The sequence below is a fragment of the Pangasianodon hypophthalmus genome, chromosome 25 (assembly GCF_027358585.1).
Source record: "Pangasianodon hypophthalmus isolate fPanHyp1 chromosome 25, fPanHyp1.pri, whole genome shotgun sequence".
Classification (NCBI taxonomy): Eukaryota; Metazoa; Chordata; class Actinopteri; order Siluriformes; family Pangasiidae; genus Pangasianodon; species Pangasianodon hypophthalmus.
Window position 1 is genome coordinate 19,284,954 of NC_069734.1, and position 15,479 is coordinate 19,300,432.

The following is a 15,479-nucleotide window of genomic DNA, read 5'->3' on the forward strand; positions in this document are numbered from 1 at the left end:
ATTAATAAGACAAAAAAAAAAAAACGCAGCTTGTTCCACATGTTACTGAGAAACTGCAAAGAAGCGTAAACTCCTCTGTCGGAAAACTTAAAGTTACAGCTTTACCTCTGACTGTTACAAAGCACTGACACTGGAGACTCCTTCTCAGAAATGATAAACATCCTACAGAAAACTACTTCCTGTGAATGACCTGTTGCTATAGAAACAATAATGTATTAGAATGAGAGCATTAATTATAAACAAACCTGTGATTTGCAGCTGCACTACTATCAGAGAAAATTAATCAACACCTTCTGACCAATCAGAATGCAGAATTCAGCAGTGATGTAAGCTATAAGCGTCGATTATGATTGTACTGATTGTGGTCGAGATGAAGAGACGGTCTGGATCGATGGAACAGGAAGTGAACTCTGGAGGAGGATGAGATTAAGGATTAAGGATGACTTTGTATGTAAAGGAGGTAAAGAACCTCAGCTGTGCTTCACTTCCTCCAGCTGCAGCACTGGGTTATATATAGAGGAGGAGGTGAGGGACGTAGGAGGAAGGGTAATTTAATTTCACTGCACCAGATGCTGCGAGTCAAGCCAGGTGTCCTTAGCTGATGATCTCCATCACCAGGAACAGCTGCTGCGCTCCAGCAGTGATTAGCGTCAATCCACAAAACAATGAAATATGTGTTGTGTGAGAAGCCGCTCGCTCGCTCGGTCAGTGGTGCAGCGCTGAAACCAGCGTCTGAGCGAAAACGCTGCACCTCTTCCACACCTCTTCCACACCTCCACCAGCCACAGCGCTGATCCAGGATCAGTCTTTACATCCTCAAATGCTAAACTCTTCAGAAAGCTGTAGTGTTCACATCATGTTAGAATTGCGCTAATGAAAAGATGCTCGTTTTTTAATAAAGGATTTAAAAATAAACAGTTTGTGAAACTCACTCGTTTCATGAACATGACCAAATCAGAACATCCATAAACTGAGAGAAATAAGACTAGCTGTATGAGCGCGAGTGTGTGTCTGTGCTAGCCGACACGCTGCAGTGGCTGAGCTGCATTACTGGAAGATTTAGTGCACGCCGCACAGTTTACTCGTTTTCAGCTCTCTGTAAGCTTGTGGGGTTTTAAGGGCGTGGCTAAACGTTAATGTTCCATGAATACGCTCAGTAAAGCTGCACGTGATCAGTGTTTATCAACATGCGCAAAATTTTTGTAAATCTGTCGGGAATTTTAGTTCAGTTACACCAAAGCAACATTTACACAATCGTACTTTTAAAAGAGGTTGGAGGTTGTGGATTATTAATATCTATAAATGTTATTTATTATCTGCTGTACCAACATCTTTTACCATTTATGCTCACTGTGTTTCTTTATTTTGCTTTTATTTACAAAAATTATATATATATTTTATAGTTATATTTTAGTAATAATTTCTTCTACATATTGTCCTTATACATATTGTTTAGCATTTTACTATTTGTCTATTTTTTTTATCTTCTATGCAAAGTACTTTGATATTTTGACTCAAAATAGTTGCCATGGAAACAATTAGCCAAAAAAAAAAAAAAAAAGAAACAGTTCAGAGTACAAGCTCCGCGTCGTCGTGTCGAAACCACCGTAATTCAGAAAAGATGTGAAAACGCTCTGAGAAAGTGATTGTAATTTACCCAGAAGGCATTGCTTCCTCATTTTCATGACAGCAAACACACTCGGATAAAGCTGGTAATAAACTGGAGTGTAAACTGGAGCAATACTCAGAACGTAAAGAGCTTGTGCAGATTCTATTTCATCCCTCTAACTCCATCTGTGCGTGACTTCACCCACGTTCTGTCAGGAGTGTGTGAGAGTCCCAGAGGACGCTGCGGATGTGGAGTGTGTGTGTGTGTGTGTGTGTGTGTGTGTGTGCTTGCTTATTATTTAACACGTACTGTAAAAGCACAGCTGTGTCAGGAAGTTAACGAGCACTCGATCAGTGTTCGTAATCAATACGCTCTGAAGTCACGATACAGCTGCAGCACTGCGGTGTGTACTTCATCAGATCGGATTTCTGAGCTAATAAATAGACAGAAAGCTTCGTTTCTCGACATGTGCAGTCTGTTTGATAAGAAACCATATGGACATCTTCATACTCTTCAACTCCAGACACTACTCGTTTGTTTTAGACCGCTGTGCAAGAACGAGGGAATAAAAATAAAAAGTAGAAGCCTCAGAACCCGGACCTCGTATTTATTTATTTATTTATTAAAAATGACAGAAAGATTGTAAGGGATGATTTATTGGTTTCATATTGGAGGCTTTCAGCCAATCAGAACACACTATACTGCTGTATTCCTGAACCTTACCCATAACCGCTAGTGCTGTCGCCTTCATCAGCTCCTTCTTTAAGCTGTCAATCACCTCCAGGCCACTCCCATCCAGGCTACATCTATTAATGGTCCCGTTTCCTGAGTTGATCCAGTAGAGTTTGCTAGAGGAGAAGTCTATAGACAGACCTGCAACGCAAAACACAAACACGTACAGCAAAACTTAAACGTGTAAAAGTGTTTTAGTGATTAATGTCCCTATGATCAGCTTTGTGCTATGATTTCCTATTTCCTTTTGAAACAGGAAGTCAGAGTGACCGTGTGCTGATAGTATTTTAGTGAACTTCCTAAACACATGCTGCGTCCCAATTCACCTACTATCCGATCTAAATAGTATCCGAGATTAGACACGTCCCAAATCGTAGCATGTTGAAATGAGGATCCCAGAGGTACCGGATGCTCGACTATTTCCAGTAGCTTTGTGGGATATTACCCACAAATCCTTGCGTGAGGGAGGAGGGGGAGTTTTGTAAACATGGCGGACGAGTGTAACGTCAGTGATGTGTCTTCAGTATTTAAGAGTGTGTGTGAAGAGTTCCAGTGTGCAGTGACGGCTCTGTTAAGAGCGCTACATCACGTGCATGCTCGGTGCTCTCTGTAAATCTGAGTTTCAGAAGCATTCAGATAAAAGACACAGCACACTTTTGTCTGTTTGTGTTATTCAGCAACGACTGCTCAGATTTATTCATCTTGAAAAGTCATTAGGACTGGAAAATTCCCTTCCTGTATTCATTTCGACGTTTTGGCAAATAAATAAATGAAAAATAGCAGTTATAAAGGGGAGTAAGGCGCACGTAATCAGCGTTATTGTATCCAAAAGCATTAGAGTTGTGATTCATTTTCGGTGAATTAAATTTGGCTCATGATGATGCAGATAGTGTTCAGGTTCAGTTAGAGCTGACATGTTCCACACTCTCACTAGTTTTGACCTTTACCTGATTAACTGCTTCATGAATATGCATTCATCTTCAGTCATCTTGCCAAACTGTGCTTTGATCGAGTCCCTGAATAACTAAGATAACCGGAATGATCCAAATAAACTCGCTACAGCGATCATTACAGGGAAGAACGACTTTTACCGACTGGCTCCTTCTGGTTCTGATGCAGGATCTTGCTGTTGCTGCCGTCCATGTTGGCCACGTTTATGGTGTTTGCATCCGTCCAGTACATTTTCCTGCAAAACCACCACAACACACACTGTGTGACAGCTGTGATTACAGAAACACATCCGAGAACAGGGTTGTGTTTATTCTTGTCACAGTAATAGTTTGTGAGATAAATCTAGTGTATTCAGGTTAAATTAGAGCTAAAGTTCATGCAGCACTTCCAGTGTAATGTTGTATATTGTGTGCAACAGTAACAGTGAAGCACTAAGAAATAAATGTCACTTTTAAAACGACAGATCTGACACTTGCTACACGTTATAAATCACTGCACATCAAGTACAACACAGATTAAAGTCACTAGCTAGAACTACAGAAAATGAACAATAAATAAAATACAATCGCTACAATAAAGGTTATAAAACATGGAGAACCATCACTTGAACAAAGAGTATTCGATTGTCAGTGCTGGTCAGAAAGACAGACATCTCTCAGACTCTAGATAATCCCATCACCCTATCATCTGGGAGCGCACATCTGGAACAACAGTAATGGGTTGGCAACGGAAGGGCTTCACCTTGGACATTGTTCTTCGTTTACATTAAGATTTACAGAAGACCTCTTCTTCTTCAAGATCTTCATTTTTTTCTTACAGTATGTATTCATACTTTAGGAGTACTGATACTTCACTCATCATCTTCTAAGTACTCGGGTATTTGAGTTGTAAGCTGTGCTTTCTTTTACAGTGTTGCGTATTGTGTATTTGGTGAAGAAGCTGAAGGTTAGGTTGGGATTTTACTACTGTAATAGGGAATGTTTAATTTAGCAGTTAGGAAAACGCTTGTTCAGGCTGCATTTATAAGCGTTCTTGGTTGATTTGTTCTTGTGTTCTTTATGATTTGGTCTCTTGGCCTTCGTTAAGCTGAAGCAGACAGCAGCATTGGTATACAGTTTAAATATATAGTTTATGGTTCTAGTTTAAAGCTCTGATGAAAAATGTTGGTTGTTTTTGTGTGTTTGACTTTTAAGTGTGTTACTCTGTAATAGTGTGCCTTCCTGGCTAAAGGTTAAATAAATAAATACATAAAAATGACCTCATAATTTATCACGATATTGATATAATAGCTCTAGTGTGAGGAACTTCGCAGCTCTGAAGAAGATTCTGTGCCAGAACGTGCCGCGCTGAAAAGCAAAACCTTCGTGTCATCACTCTTACGCCGCTTTCAGTGAAACAATCAGCAGCTTTTGCTTTTTGAGGATTAAACACTGACCTGGTGTCAGAAGTGAACGTCCTTCCTCATTAAACGCTTGAAGTGCTTTTAATCACATCAGCATCGCTGCTTTGAACAGCTTTTAGTAATAATTCTGTTTTTAAAGAATACAGTTTAGGGCTGTGATTGGACAATGATTGCATTTCAGTGTAGCGTGACTGCAGCGCACTGATAAGGGTGAAATGCAACAGAGAATAACGTTCACGTCTGACACGACGTCAGGGTTTTAATTCTGTAAAGAAACAAAACCAGCTGATTGTTTTTTTTTTTTTTACAGAGGAGGTAAAGCAACGTAACACAGTGAAGATTTTGCTTTTCAGTGTGACACGTTGTCCTCATGTTTCCTCAGCGGAATCTTCTCTACACCCATCAGGCATGCGGATTTATACAAACCAAGAAACTCGTCACTGACGAGCCAAGCGCAGAAACGATCAACGCTCACACAGGACCGGCTGATTGAGAGCTGCTTAATGAGTGTGTGTGCTGAGGCAGACTTAATAAGCCGCATGTGTGTGACAAGTTCAGTAAATGCAACACACACACACACACACACACACACAGTATTAAAGGGCATGATTCAGTGATTAGCTTTCTAACCAATGTGTTGCGTTCACTCAGCAACTCTGACACTAATTAACTAAACTTCTAACGCGTGACTGTAAAACATTGTTGGACTGGAGACGTGATGCTGCCGTCTTCACCGTGATCTGTCTGCGTATTACATGCTGTGTTTCTCTGTGGCCTATCCATCCATCTATCTATCCATCCATCCATCTATCCATCCATCCATCCATCCATCCGGCTTTTCTGTGAAGTGCATTATAGAAGTTTTAGCTTTAGTTATAGCTTTACTAAAATCGTCATCACAATTTTGATGTCGATACTAATACTAGGTGAAGTATCGCAAATTTTTTTATACCAAAATGACATAAATAATAAAAAAAAATCACATACAGTACAGACTGAAGTACAGACTGAAGTACAGACTGAAGCACAGACTGAAGTCACCCAAATCAAACTCTAAGGTATGATTTCCTCCATAAGCTGTCTATAAGAAATAAAACAATTAACTTGTAAATAATTCAAACACGGTTTCATTTCACGTGTTAAAGTTGTGTTAAACCAGTCAGGACTCGGCAGAAAAGATGCCTACGTTCACACAAGTGAGTGAAAGAGCGATAGATCATTGTTTATTTTCTGCGATCGCGTGTGACACAGAGCTGTGATTTCATCTACACTGACATCTGAACTGATTTTCTCACTTCTGTGTAAATCAGTTATGACGCTGTAAAGAAGCGACAAATCCAACCGATCGTCTGGAACGATTCCTACAGAGCGTGCGATCCGACGTTTCCTCAGTTCCCCGCTCATGACTTTAGCTCCTACCTGCAATTATTTCCTGCAAAAATGGAAGAGAAGCTTATAAGCGTGGTTTCCTCTTCTCCTGTCATCTACGAGCGCTCGTTAAACATGTACAGAGACATTAGGATGAAAAATAAAGCTTGGGAGGAAGTAGCAGAGATGGTTGGTGTCTCTGGTGAGTGTATGTAGCTAGTACAGTTAGCTCGCTTTGCTAATCTAAACTGAGAACGAAGCTGATTTTCACACTGATTGGTGCGTTAGTTAAGTCGTGTTTATCTCGTTAGCTTTAGAAGCTACAGTATATTGCTGGTACTATTTCTACAGGCCACGCCCACAAGAGATAGACAAGAGAAACTACAAGCGACATGAGACCTTCCTTCTAAACTAAGGCTGTATAAAAATGAGGCGATTCACACTGCATTATACACCATCAGCTCTGTGTGTGTGTGAAAAGAAGGTGAAAGTGTACAGTGTTGTGACTTTCCCAAAATCCACACTGGTGCAAAACTGCAGAATCATCATCATCATCATCATCATCATCATCATCAGAGAGCTTAACGCATCACACGCAACAGCTACAGCAACTAAATTATAAATCCATAAAACAGACTTTACATTTTTATCTCTGTTTATTTATCTTCACATCTGTTTACTGGCTCTGAATGAAACTGTGTAAGACCTGTGGCTGTAAGAAACCAGCCCCAGAATAAAAAACCCTCTCTCTATATCTCTATATCTCTATATTTCAGCGTTACCCTTTAGCCGGATGCAGGACCAGGCACTTTGGCTTGTCGATGCCGTGGACGACGGTGGTTCTGAGCGACCCGTCTAGACGAGCGACGTTAATTTGAGTCTCGTCGCCGTCTGAGCTCATCCAGTACAGGTTCCTGGACAACCAGTCCACAGATACACCTCGAACATTCAGCAAATCTAAAATAAATAAAATAAAATATATATCTCGAAGTTATATTAGTAAGCAATCTAAACACTCTGGGTTTGACAGATGCCTCAGAATGAACCTCCAGGAGTTTTAGAAGAGATTTCGTTCACCATTCATCATCAAATTTGTTGAATTTATTTATTTTTTAATTTTACAACAGGTCTGATGTGTGCAGTTTCCTAGCTCTGCTACTTTTTCACATCACGAGCAGAAACCAGCCTCAAAATCCAGCCTCAGAATTCTGTTAGTGACTGTGACCCTGTTTAAAAAAAAAAATGTAAATTTGAATTCATTTTGTTTCCAGAATTTCATCATGTCTTTGTTTCTTTCATTTGTTTATTCACTCCATCATTTTAAATCATGATAATTAACACATTCAAAGTTTCAAAGCTGTAAAAAACATTTTTAATCCTAATTTTCACTTTTCAACAGTATAGTTTTATTTCTGTAATTCCTGTAACACACACTGAGCTGCACATTAATGTGTGGAATGAGCACTAATATATATTATATAAATATAATTTTTATACACACACACACACACACAGACACACACACACACACTGTACCTCCAGATATGATTGCTTCAAGCTTAGTCCCGTTAATCGACGCCCGTTTTATTGTGCGAGTTTTAACATCAGCCCAGTAAATCCTCTCGTCAGTCGCATCGTAATCCACGGCTGTGACGTCATTGATGTCCGGCACCGTTACCGCGGTGATGATGTTGATGTAGGGATTGTCGATGTCGACTCCTCGGATTTCTGATCTCCGTGCATACAGCAGAAACCTTTTCACAACTTCACAGAGAGGGAACACACACACACACACACACACACACACACAGAAACAGAAATATAAACATGCATGTCATAAAGCAATTTTAAATATTCTATTAATAATACGTTATCCAAAGAATTCTCTGTATGAGGTCTGTTTACAGAGCAGTAAGATTTAAAAAAAAAATAATAATAATCGCTTTATATTTATCTACAACTTCATTTTTTCATCAGCAATTTAATTCACATAGAACAAATAAATAATTTTGTTTTATATTATTTATTTGTCATGTTAGGGAAAAAATTTCTATATTTAATAGAAAGAGGTACTTTTAGAAACTCAAATCATTTTAAATTTAGAAAGGTCTTTCTGAGATAAAACTTTTCATGTTTATTCCAGCTTTTATCATTGTATTTTATTTCAGCACTCTGCTGTTAAACCACCTATAACACACAGGAAAGAGGAAAACCAGGAAGAAAAGCAATGCCACAAAATATATCAGATTTATCAAGGGTCAATTCTTCGTGGCTCAGTATCTTAAAAAAAAAAAAAAAAAAAAAATCACAGAACTGTCAGATTTTATAATTCCAGGGTCTGGAGCTGTGACACGATCTCCGCTCAGACGTCTGGTCTATCAATCCAAGCAGCTCTCTCTGGAATGGAAAGACGAGCAAACGCTTGAAGTGGCAATGATCAAACGTATATGTTGTGATAAAATCTTCATATAGTGTATAAACAAATCTCCACACAGTCACTCTGCTGAAATATGCCATAAATATATGACACATATATTACACACATCAGTGACAGCGCACAGCAATAATCTAATACACAACATCGCGCTATGACGTCATCGCCTCCCTAAATCTACATTTCCACTCAAGCGTGTCGATCTTTAGGGTTTTAGTTTTTATATCTACAGTAAATTTAGGGAATAAAGACATATTTTGGTGAATTTTAGTAAAGAGATTACTCCAAGGTGAAAAAGAAATTAAAAAATACTTATAAGTAACAATAATGAAAGACGAACGATGAGGTCAATAAATTTAAAAAGTGTTTTTGTCTTAATTTAGCAGATAAACACGCCTAGAAAATTTAGGACACTTAAATTTAGGTTCTAAGTGCCTCTGGAGGAACTAAACCCTACATCACAGTGTTTTCAGAACGGGTTCCGTGTAGAACCTTTTTAACGAGCCTAAGAACCCTTGAAGACGCATTTTATAAGCGTGTACTAAGTACCGACATTGCTAAGTGTTAAACTACTGACAGGCTCTAGATATGAAGAAGAAAATAATAAGCAATAGTTTAGAGTTTGTACCACAAGTTTACCCAGGTCACTCACACACACACACACACACACACACACACACACACACACACACACACACACACACAGAGGAAAAAAAGGGTTCTTCATTGGTTCCGTGGATAATTAAGGGTTCTTCTCTTCCCAAAAGGGTTGTGTTTGAAGCTGTATGAACATTTTCACATATTTACTAAAAGATTAACAATCCTACATGTTCTGTTTACAGCACAGAACTATGTGCTTTCTGTAATTAACATGAAACATCTGGAGCTCCATTTCAATCAGAGCTGTTTATATTAATCACCACCACCGTGATTAACACTTGTGTTAAATCAGTAATTATGCCTAGAAGCAAAAACGATGCAAGAAGGAAGAACACAGCACCTGTTCCTGGGCACAGAACCACACGGCACCTTTTACTTTTCCCGTCACTGCACTGTTTCACATTCTGTCATCTACAGCTTTCCCCCTCTCCTGACCTCTGCACTATTCTCCCGAGGTTTTAAAACAGGAAATTCAAATGAACCTCTGTTTCCCCTCCGTGTTATGAGTTTAGCTAGGTCAGCGGAGTCTCCTGAGACGGACTGTAATTGTTCCAAGATCACAGCTTTTACCTCCTTTATGTTTAAAAGCGTTTACTACCAGACCTTGGCGTAAAAATTCTCACGGCCGTACTTCTAACAATGTTCTGATTAAAAAAACAATAATAATAATGCCGGTGTTTGAAAATAGGTCAAAGAGGGGTGTGTGTGTGTGTGTGTGTGTGTACAGATCACAGACCAGATAAGCCACGCCTTTAAGGTCATATATATGGACATATCACTGTCTTTCATATACAACAGTGCTTGGACAGGTGTGGCTAGATGTGGGGTTCGCCCTGGCAGGTATGAGTGGAGGTCTGAAGCACCTGAGCAGGTGTGATTAGGGGTGTCACCCATCCAGGCAGCTATAATCAAGAAAGCAGGACTCACCTGGAATGAATGATTGGAGGTGTGCCTCACCTTGGTAGCTATTGGTAGTGGGTGTGTCACCTCATCAGGTATGGTTGGGGTGTGTATCACCACGGTAGGTGTGGTTGGGGGTGTGTCACCTCATCAGGTGTGGTTGGGGTGTGTATCACCTCCGTAGGTATTGGTTGGAGGTGTGTTTAACCTTGGCAGGTGTGGTTGGGGGGTGGGGGTGTCTCACCGTGGCAGGTGTGGTTGGGGGTGTGTCTAACCTTGGCAGGTGTGGTTGGGGGTGTGTCTCACCGTGGCAGGTGTGGTTGGGGGTGTGTCTCACCGTGGCAGGTGTGGTTGGGGGTGTGTCTCACCGTGGCAGGTGTGGTTGGGGGTGTGTCTAACCTTGGCAGGTATAATTGTTTGGAGAAAGCTTCATCAGGTAAGGACAGGCACAGGAAGCAGAGCCATTATAGTTGATGAGACAAAGATGAGAGCAGAGACCTCGTCCTCCATTACTCTCACACGGGTTAGGAGCTGAGAGAGAGAGAGAGAGAGAGAGAGAGAGAGAGAGAGGGATGAACAAAGAAAGAGTGATGCACTTCTCACCCCAAGTATTATTTTATTATTTAATTATATGATCATTATTTAAACTCTACTCTAACACACAGTCTCAGAATTAATGTTTCAAACACACCGCTTTAAACCAAACACGGCTACAGGCCACCTTTTTTATTCATCTCGCTACTGATTGGAATTTTTAATCTTGGGTAAAGCAGATTGGGGTTTAGCTGGAAGATAAAGCTGCTATATTTAATAAATAGTTAAATAAGCCATGAAATTACCAAAACACTCTAATCTAAAAACACCACAATACAGAGTTATTATTTTAACACAAGAGAGACATTTGTTCCCCACAAAGACTTTATATAAGCTAAGAAATATCAAAGTTTTCCCAAACTTAACAGATGGACACACAACGTGAGCAGACATTGAGAAAGAAAAAGAAATTCAGTATTCTGAAGGACAGCTCAACAATAGGACACACAAAACCCAGACTAGTCTTTGTTCTTTTGACATTTTATGAAACCGTATTTAATAAAGACTTGAAAGCTGATATTTAAGCTGACATTGTTTATTTATTTATTTGCTTTCTCCCCATTTTCTCCTCACTTTAGTCTTCAGCCAGCTCTCCCCAATCATACCACACCTACCACCCGGGCAGGCTGCAGGCTAACACGTGCTTCCTCCGAGACACGTGAAGCCAGACGCCTGCATCTTCTCCACCTGCTGCTTCACGTCTTCTCACAGGGTTCACGAGCTCACAGAGGTCCTCAGACGCTGTGGCATCGTCAGGATTCGACGATTCGAACTCTCAATCTCCTGACGATAGCGTAAACGATCTCCTGACGATAGCGTAAACAGTTCAATTCAATGGATTTCTGTTGCTCTTAATCAGGAACTGACTTTGTTCATTTTAAAAATATCATAATAGTTTGGGAAAGATTTGAGAGGTAGATAAGAGTCGTTGTATATAAATTGTATTTATGGCAAAATAAATGCACCAGTTTTCTCTCTCTCCTTCACACACACACACACACACATAGAAGCTCCACTAGAACAGACAAATATTCATAAAACAAAATATAATAGCTAAGGATAAACTGAGCCAATAGAAATTGGCATTTTATGAAACACACACGCACACACAATGGCACAAACATACATGTACTTTTATGAATAAATACTACAGATACGAAGCTGAATTTGATAAGTTGTCTAAATTGTACCGTAGCGCTACTGAATTTTCTACAACAGCAGCTCTGACACTAGAACCTGCTGCAAGACGGATCACAGGTTTACATTAATGCACACCTTCTAGCACACCTTCTAACATGTTATCGTTTCTATAGTAACAGCTGACTCACAGGGACTACGATGAACACACACACACACACACACACACACACACAAAACCCTGTACCTATAAGCACTAGTTCAAGAAGATGACATCTCTGCACGTGAATAAACCCACACAACTATCTTAACACATGATACACACACTGAATCCATTTCTCACACACACACAGGAGCACCATGGCAACCATTCCCAACCCTTCTGCCAGCCCATAATAAACTATTCATGTAAGGTGCGACTCGACTCTTCTCCCAGACGCCTAAATAAATACGATGATCTCCACCTAGACTGGCCGAGTTTTCCCATGGTGTTTACTTACTGTTTATTTCTTTACTTTGGAACCCATTCTTGTCCAAAAAGCACATTAATCCCATTACGGAGATTGACTAAAGCTGGAAGTGTGTGTGAGGGAGAGTGAGAGAGCATTTCGACACTCCCATCCCATATGTACGGATCATTTCTCCTGGACCGAAAATTAGACGAAGGATTTTGTTATATTGACTTCGGCTGCCAAAATGTTACGATGCATCGAATCCACAGGAACCAAACACCAACCGGCTCCTGTTAAAAGCTTTCCGGAATGTTCTTCTACATAATCTACACCACCTGCCAGGAGCAGAATGTGTGTGTGAGTGCACCATCAACAACTGCTTTTATTCCACCTGCCATCAGAGCTACTAGAGTACAGGCAACAAGAAACAAGGAAGAAATACAAGTCCAAAACAATAACGTACAGCAAGTCAAATGAGAAACAGCAGGACAAGAAGAAACACGAGTCGCCCCTGTTGCATCTGGCTAAAAGTAGTCGCGGCGAAAACATAACACTCCGAGTGTCTTAGGAGTTTTCATCCATATCTTAAATATAACTTTAAAATAATGCGTACAAAACTGTTTGAAGTATTATGTAAATATCTCTACAAAAGTTATGTTTGACTGAGGTGGATGGGAGAGATCTGTTGAGAAGGATGACGTGCAAAATAGGGATTTTTCAATTAAATCATAATGCACTGAGCCATAAGGACGAGGACGTGTTTCCACTGTTGTTCCTGCCCTGCAAACCCCCAAAGAAAGACCCCAAGCTGCCTCTCCCTGCCATGTCACTCCCTGTCCTCTCTCGTCCTGCCCCACCCTGTCCTGCCTTGCCATGTCCCATCACACCCTGCCCTATCCCCTTGTCCCACCCTGCCCCACCTCGCCCTGTATCAAACTTTTAACACACAAAACCGCAAAGCAGTTCAGCCCTGCTGGTTTACTGTCAATTTATGTAAGAACTAGTACACAGGCTTAAATGTTTTTATTATCAGATACATTTTTGAGTGATAACTGGTACCGGTGTTAAAATGCAGAGCTCCTACACAAAATGAAACTTTTTTTTTCTACAGAAAATTCTTGTTTTTGTGTCTTTGGCGAGTATCCCTGCAAGGTCATTCGTGTTTCCAGCTGCAGTTCTCTAGCTTCCATTTAATCTTTTTGTTTTGATATTTTCTGGTGATTTATGACCGTGATTATTCCTAAAGCACCCGCCTTGTAATGGTGCAGGTTCCTGTATTAACCAACAGTGAGAAAAAGGTACAGGTATATTTTTATCCCTTTAGGGTACAAACATTGCTGAAGATATAACAGCAGCTCTCAAAGACAAAGATGAACTCTTGAAAGTTACAACCTCAGAGACAACACACTCACACACGCTCACACACAGAACAGAACTCTTCAGTCTTACTCTGAGGCTGGCGGCTCGGGTGGAAGATCTCGAGGTCGAAAGGCTGAGCGCTGGTCTTTTGTATCACCGTGACGTTGGCGCCGGTCCATTTACTGGCTTTTGTCAGTGTGTTTGTCCTCCAGTCGGTCCAGAACACACTCCCGCCGTATAGCGACACGGCGAAGGGGTGAGACAGGAACTCGTGACCACGCAGGATCTCGATCAAACCGGTTCCATCATAGAGTGAGGAATAAATAGCATCAGATCTGTGAAAGAACAAAGAGGAATCACGATCATTATAAATGAACCTGTTCACTTTGCCACAGATCGTCTAAAGCCGGCTTCAAACTGTACGATTTTAGGGCCTGATTTTGCTCTCGCTGACAAAAACAAACATAAAATCATAAAACATAATGATGTGGCACTCACCAGCAGCCGAGTTACTGCCACTGACAGCCGATGACAAAGTTGAAGTTGTGTCAGTGTGAGAAGTTTCTGATAAAAATCTCAACAGCTCGTTCAAAATCCACCAATAGGAGGACGGCAAACTGACAGCACAGCTACAGACATGAAACGTGCTAATGGACAGTAAAGATCTCCTCAAAGCTCACCATGATGAGTGTGTGTGTTTATACGAGCTCGTTTTCTGCTCGAGCTGATTTCAGGATCACGCTGATTGATAACGTAAAGCAGTTCTTTAATCTCAGGTCTATCGTTAGAGGATCTTCATCGTACCCAACACTGAGACACACACTATCACACAGTCTGTTTTAGAATTCACAGCACAGTTTATTATACAGGAGCTCGTACAGTGAGACGAGGAATCCTCTTAAACATGCAGTGAAATCACACAGAGTAAAACTGGCTTTAGATGAATGATGAAAAGAAAGTTCCTCATAGCAGTGCACCTCATGTGTGCACCGGTCTGATGTAGCATGTCTACACAAACCACTGGCTACAGACATTAGACATTAATTAAACCACAGGCAAGTTAATAAAGCATTAAAAAAATACACAACCTTAAAAAACAAAACATTTTAATCCCACCAGTAGGGGACAGAACTACCGCCATGTAGGAATAATCCAGAAGCTGATCCTCTTATAATATTGCACTCGACAGGATTAATACGATACGGTTTCATCAGAACCCCGGCGATTTCCCAGCACTGGGTCAAATACAGCCTGATATGAAAAGATGTGATTTAGCAGCAGAGCTCGAATGACGAGAAATAAACTGTGCTGCTGGTGAATCTTTTCCACTACTGAGAATCATATTCACACGGTTTCTGGTTCAAAGCTGCCGGTAAGAGAGACGTCGAGAAGATTCATTGATTCCTGATAAGCATTAGACTTCAGAGAGAGAGAGAGAGAGAGAGAGAGAGAGAGAGAGAGAGAGAGAGATCGTGTGTGATCTGATTACAGCCGAGACGAAACAAAGCGAGCGATCGATTCAATTGTTCCTCAGTTGGAGGAATTTCATCATCACCAGTCGACCCTGAGCCGCTGGGAGCTGAAGGAGCTGAAACTATTTCACTAAACTCCATTAATCTGATTTAGAGCGCACACTGGGACATGGCTATCCATTGTGTTTTAAAAACCTGAAAATCTCTAAGCGGAATACAATATTCTGCATAAGGAGAGAGAGACAGAGAGAGAGAGAGGGACTGAGAGAGAGAGAGAGAGAGCAAGAGAGAGAGAGAGGGACTGAGAGAGAGAGAGAGAGAGAGAGAGGGACTGAGAGAGAGAGCAAGAGAGAGAGAGAGAGGGACAGAGAGAGAGAGCGAGAGAGCGAGAGAGAGAGAGACAGATGGT

General features: G+C 40.7%; 1 protein-coding gene across 3 annotated transcripts in view; it reads right to left on the minus strand.

Annotated features, from left to right (window-relative positions):
• The window catches only part of LOC113524274 (low-density lipoprotein receptor-related protein 1B), a 192,050-nt gene that overhangs the window by 86,941 nt on the left and 89,630 nt on the right, over positions 1–15,479 (minus strand). For all 3 annotated transcript variants that reach the window (XR_008300987.1, XM_053229489.1, XM_053229490.1), the window contains exons 27-32: positions 13,689–13,933; positions 10,456–10,587; positions 7,599–7,826; positions 6,845–7,019; positions 3,433–3,527; positions 2,333–2,482 (exon numbers count right to left, since the gene is read on the minus strand). Coding sequence is in view for 2 of the 3 variants with exons in the window: in XM_053229489.1 (XP_053085464.1) it covers positions 2,333–2,482; positions 3,433–3,527; positions 6,845–7,019; positions 7,599–7,826; positions 10,456–10,587; positions 13,689–13,933 (1,025 nt within the window). In the remaining variant the exon portion in view is untranslated. The remainder of the gene's footprint in view (positions 1–2,332; positions 2,483–3,432; positions 3,528–6,844; positions 7,020–7,598; positions 7,827–10,455; positions 10,588–13,688; positions 13,934–15,479) is intronic.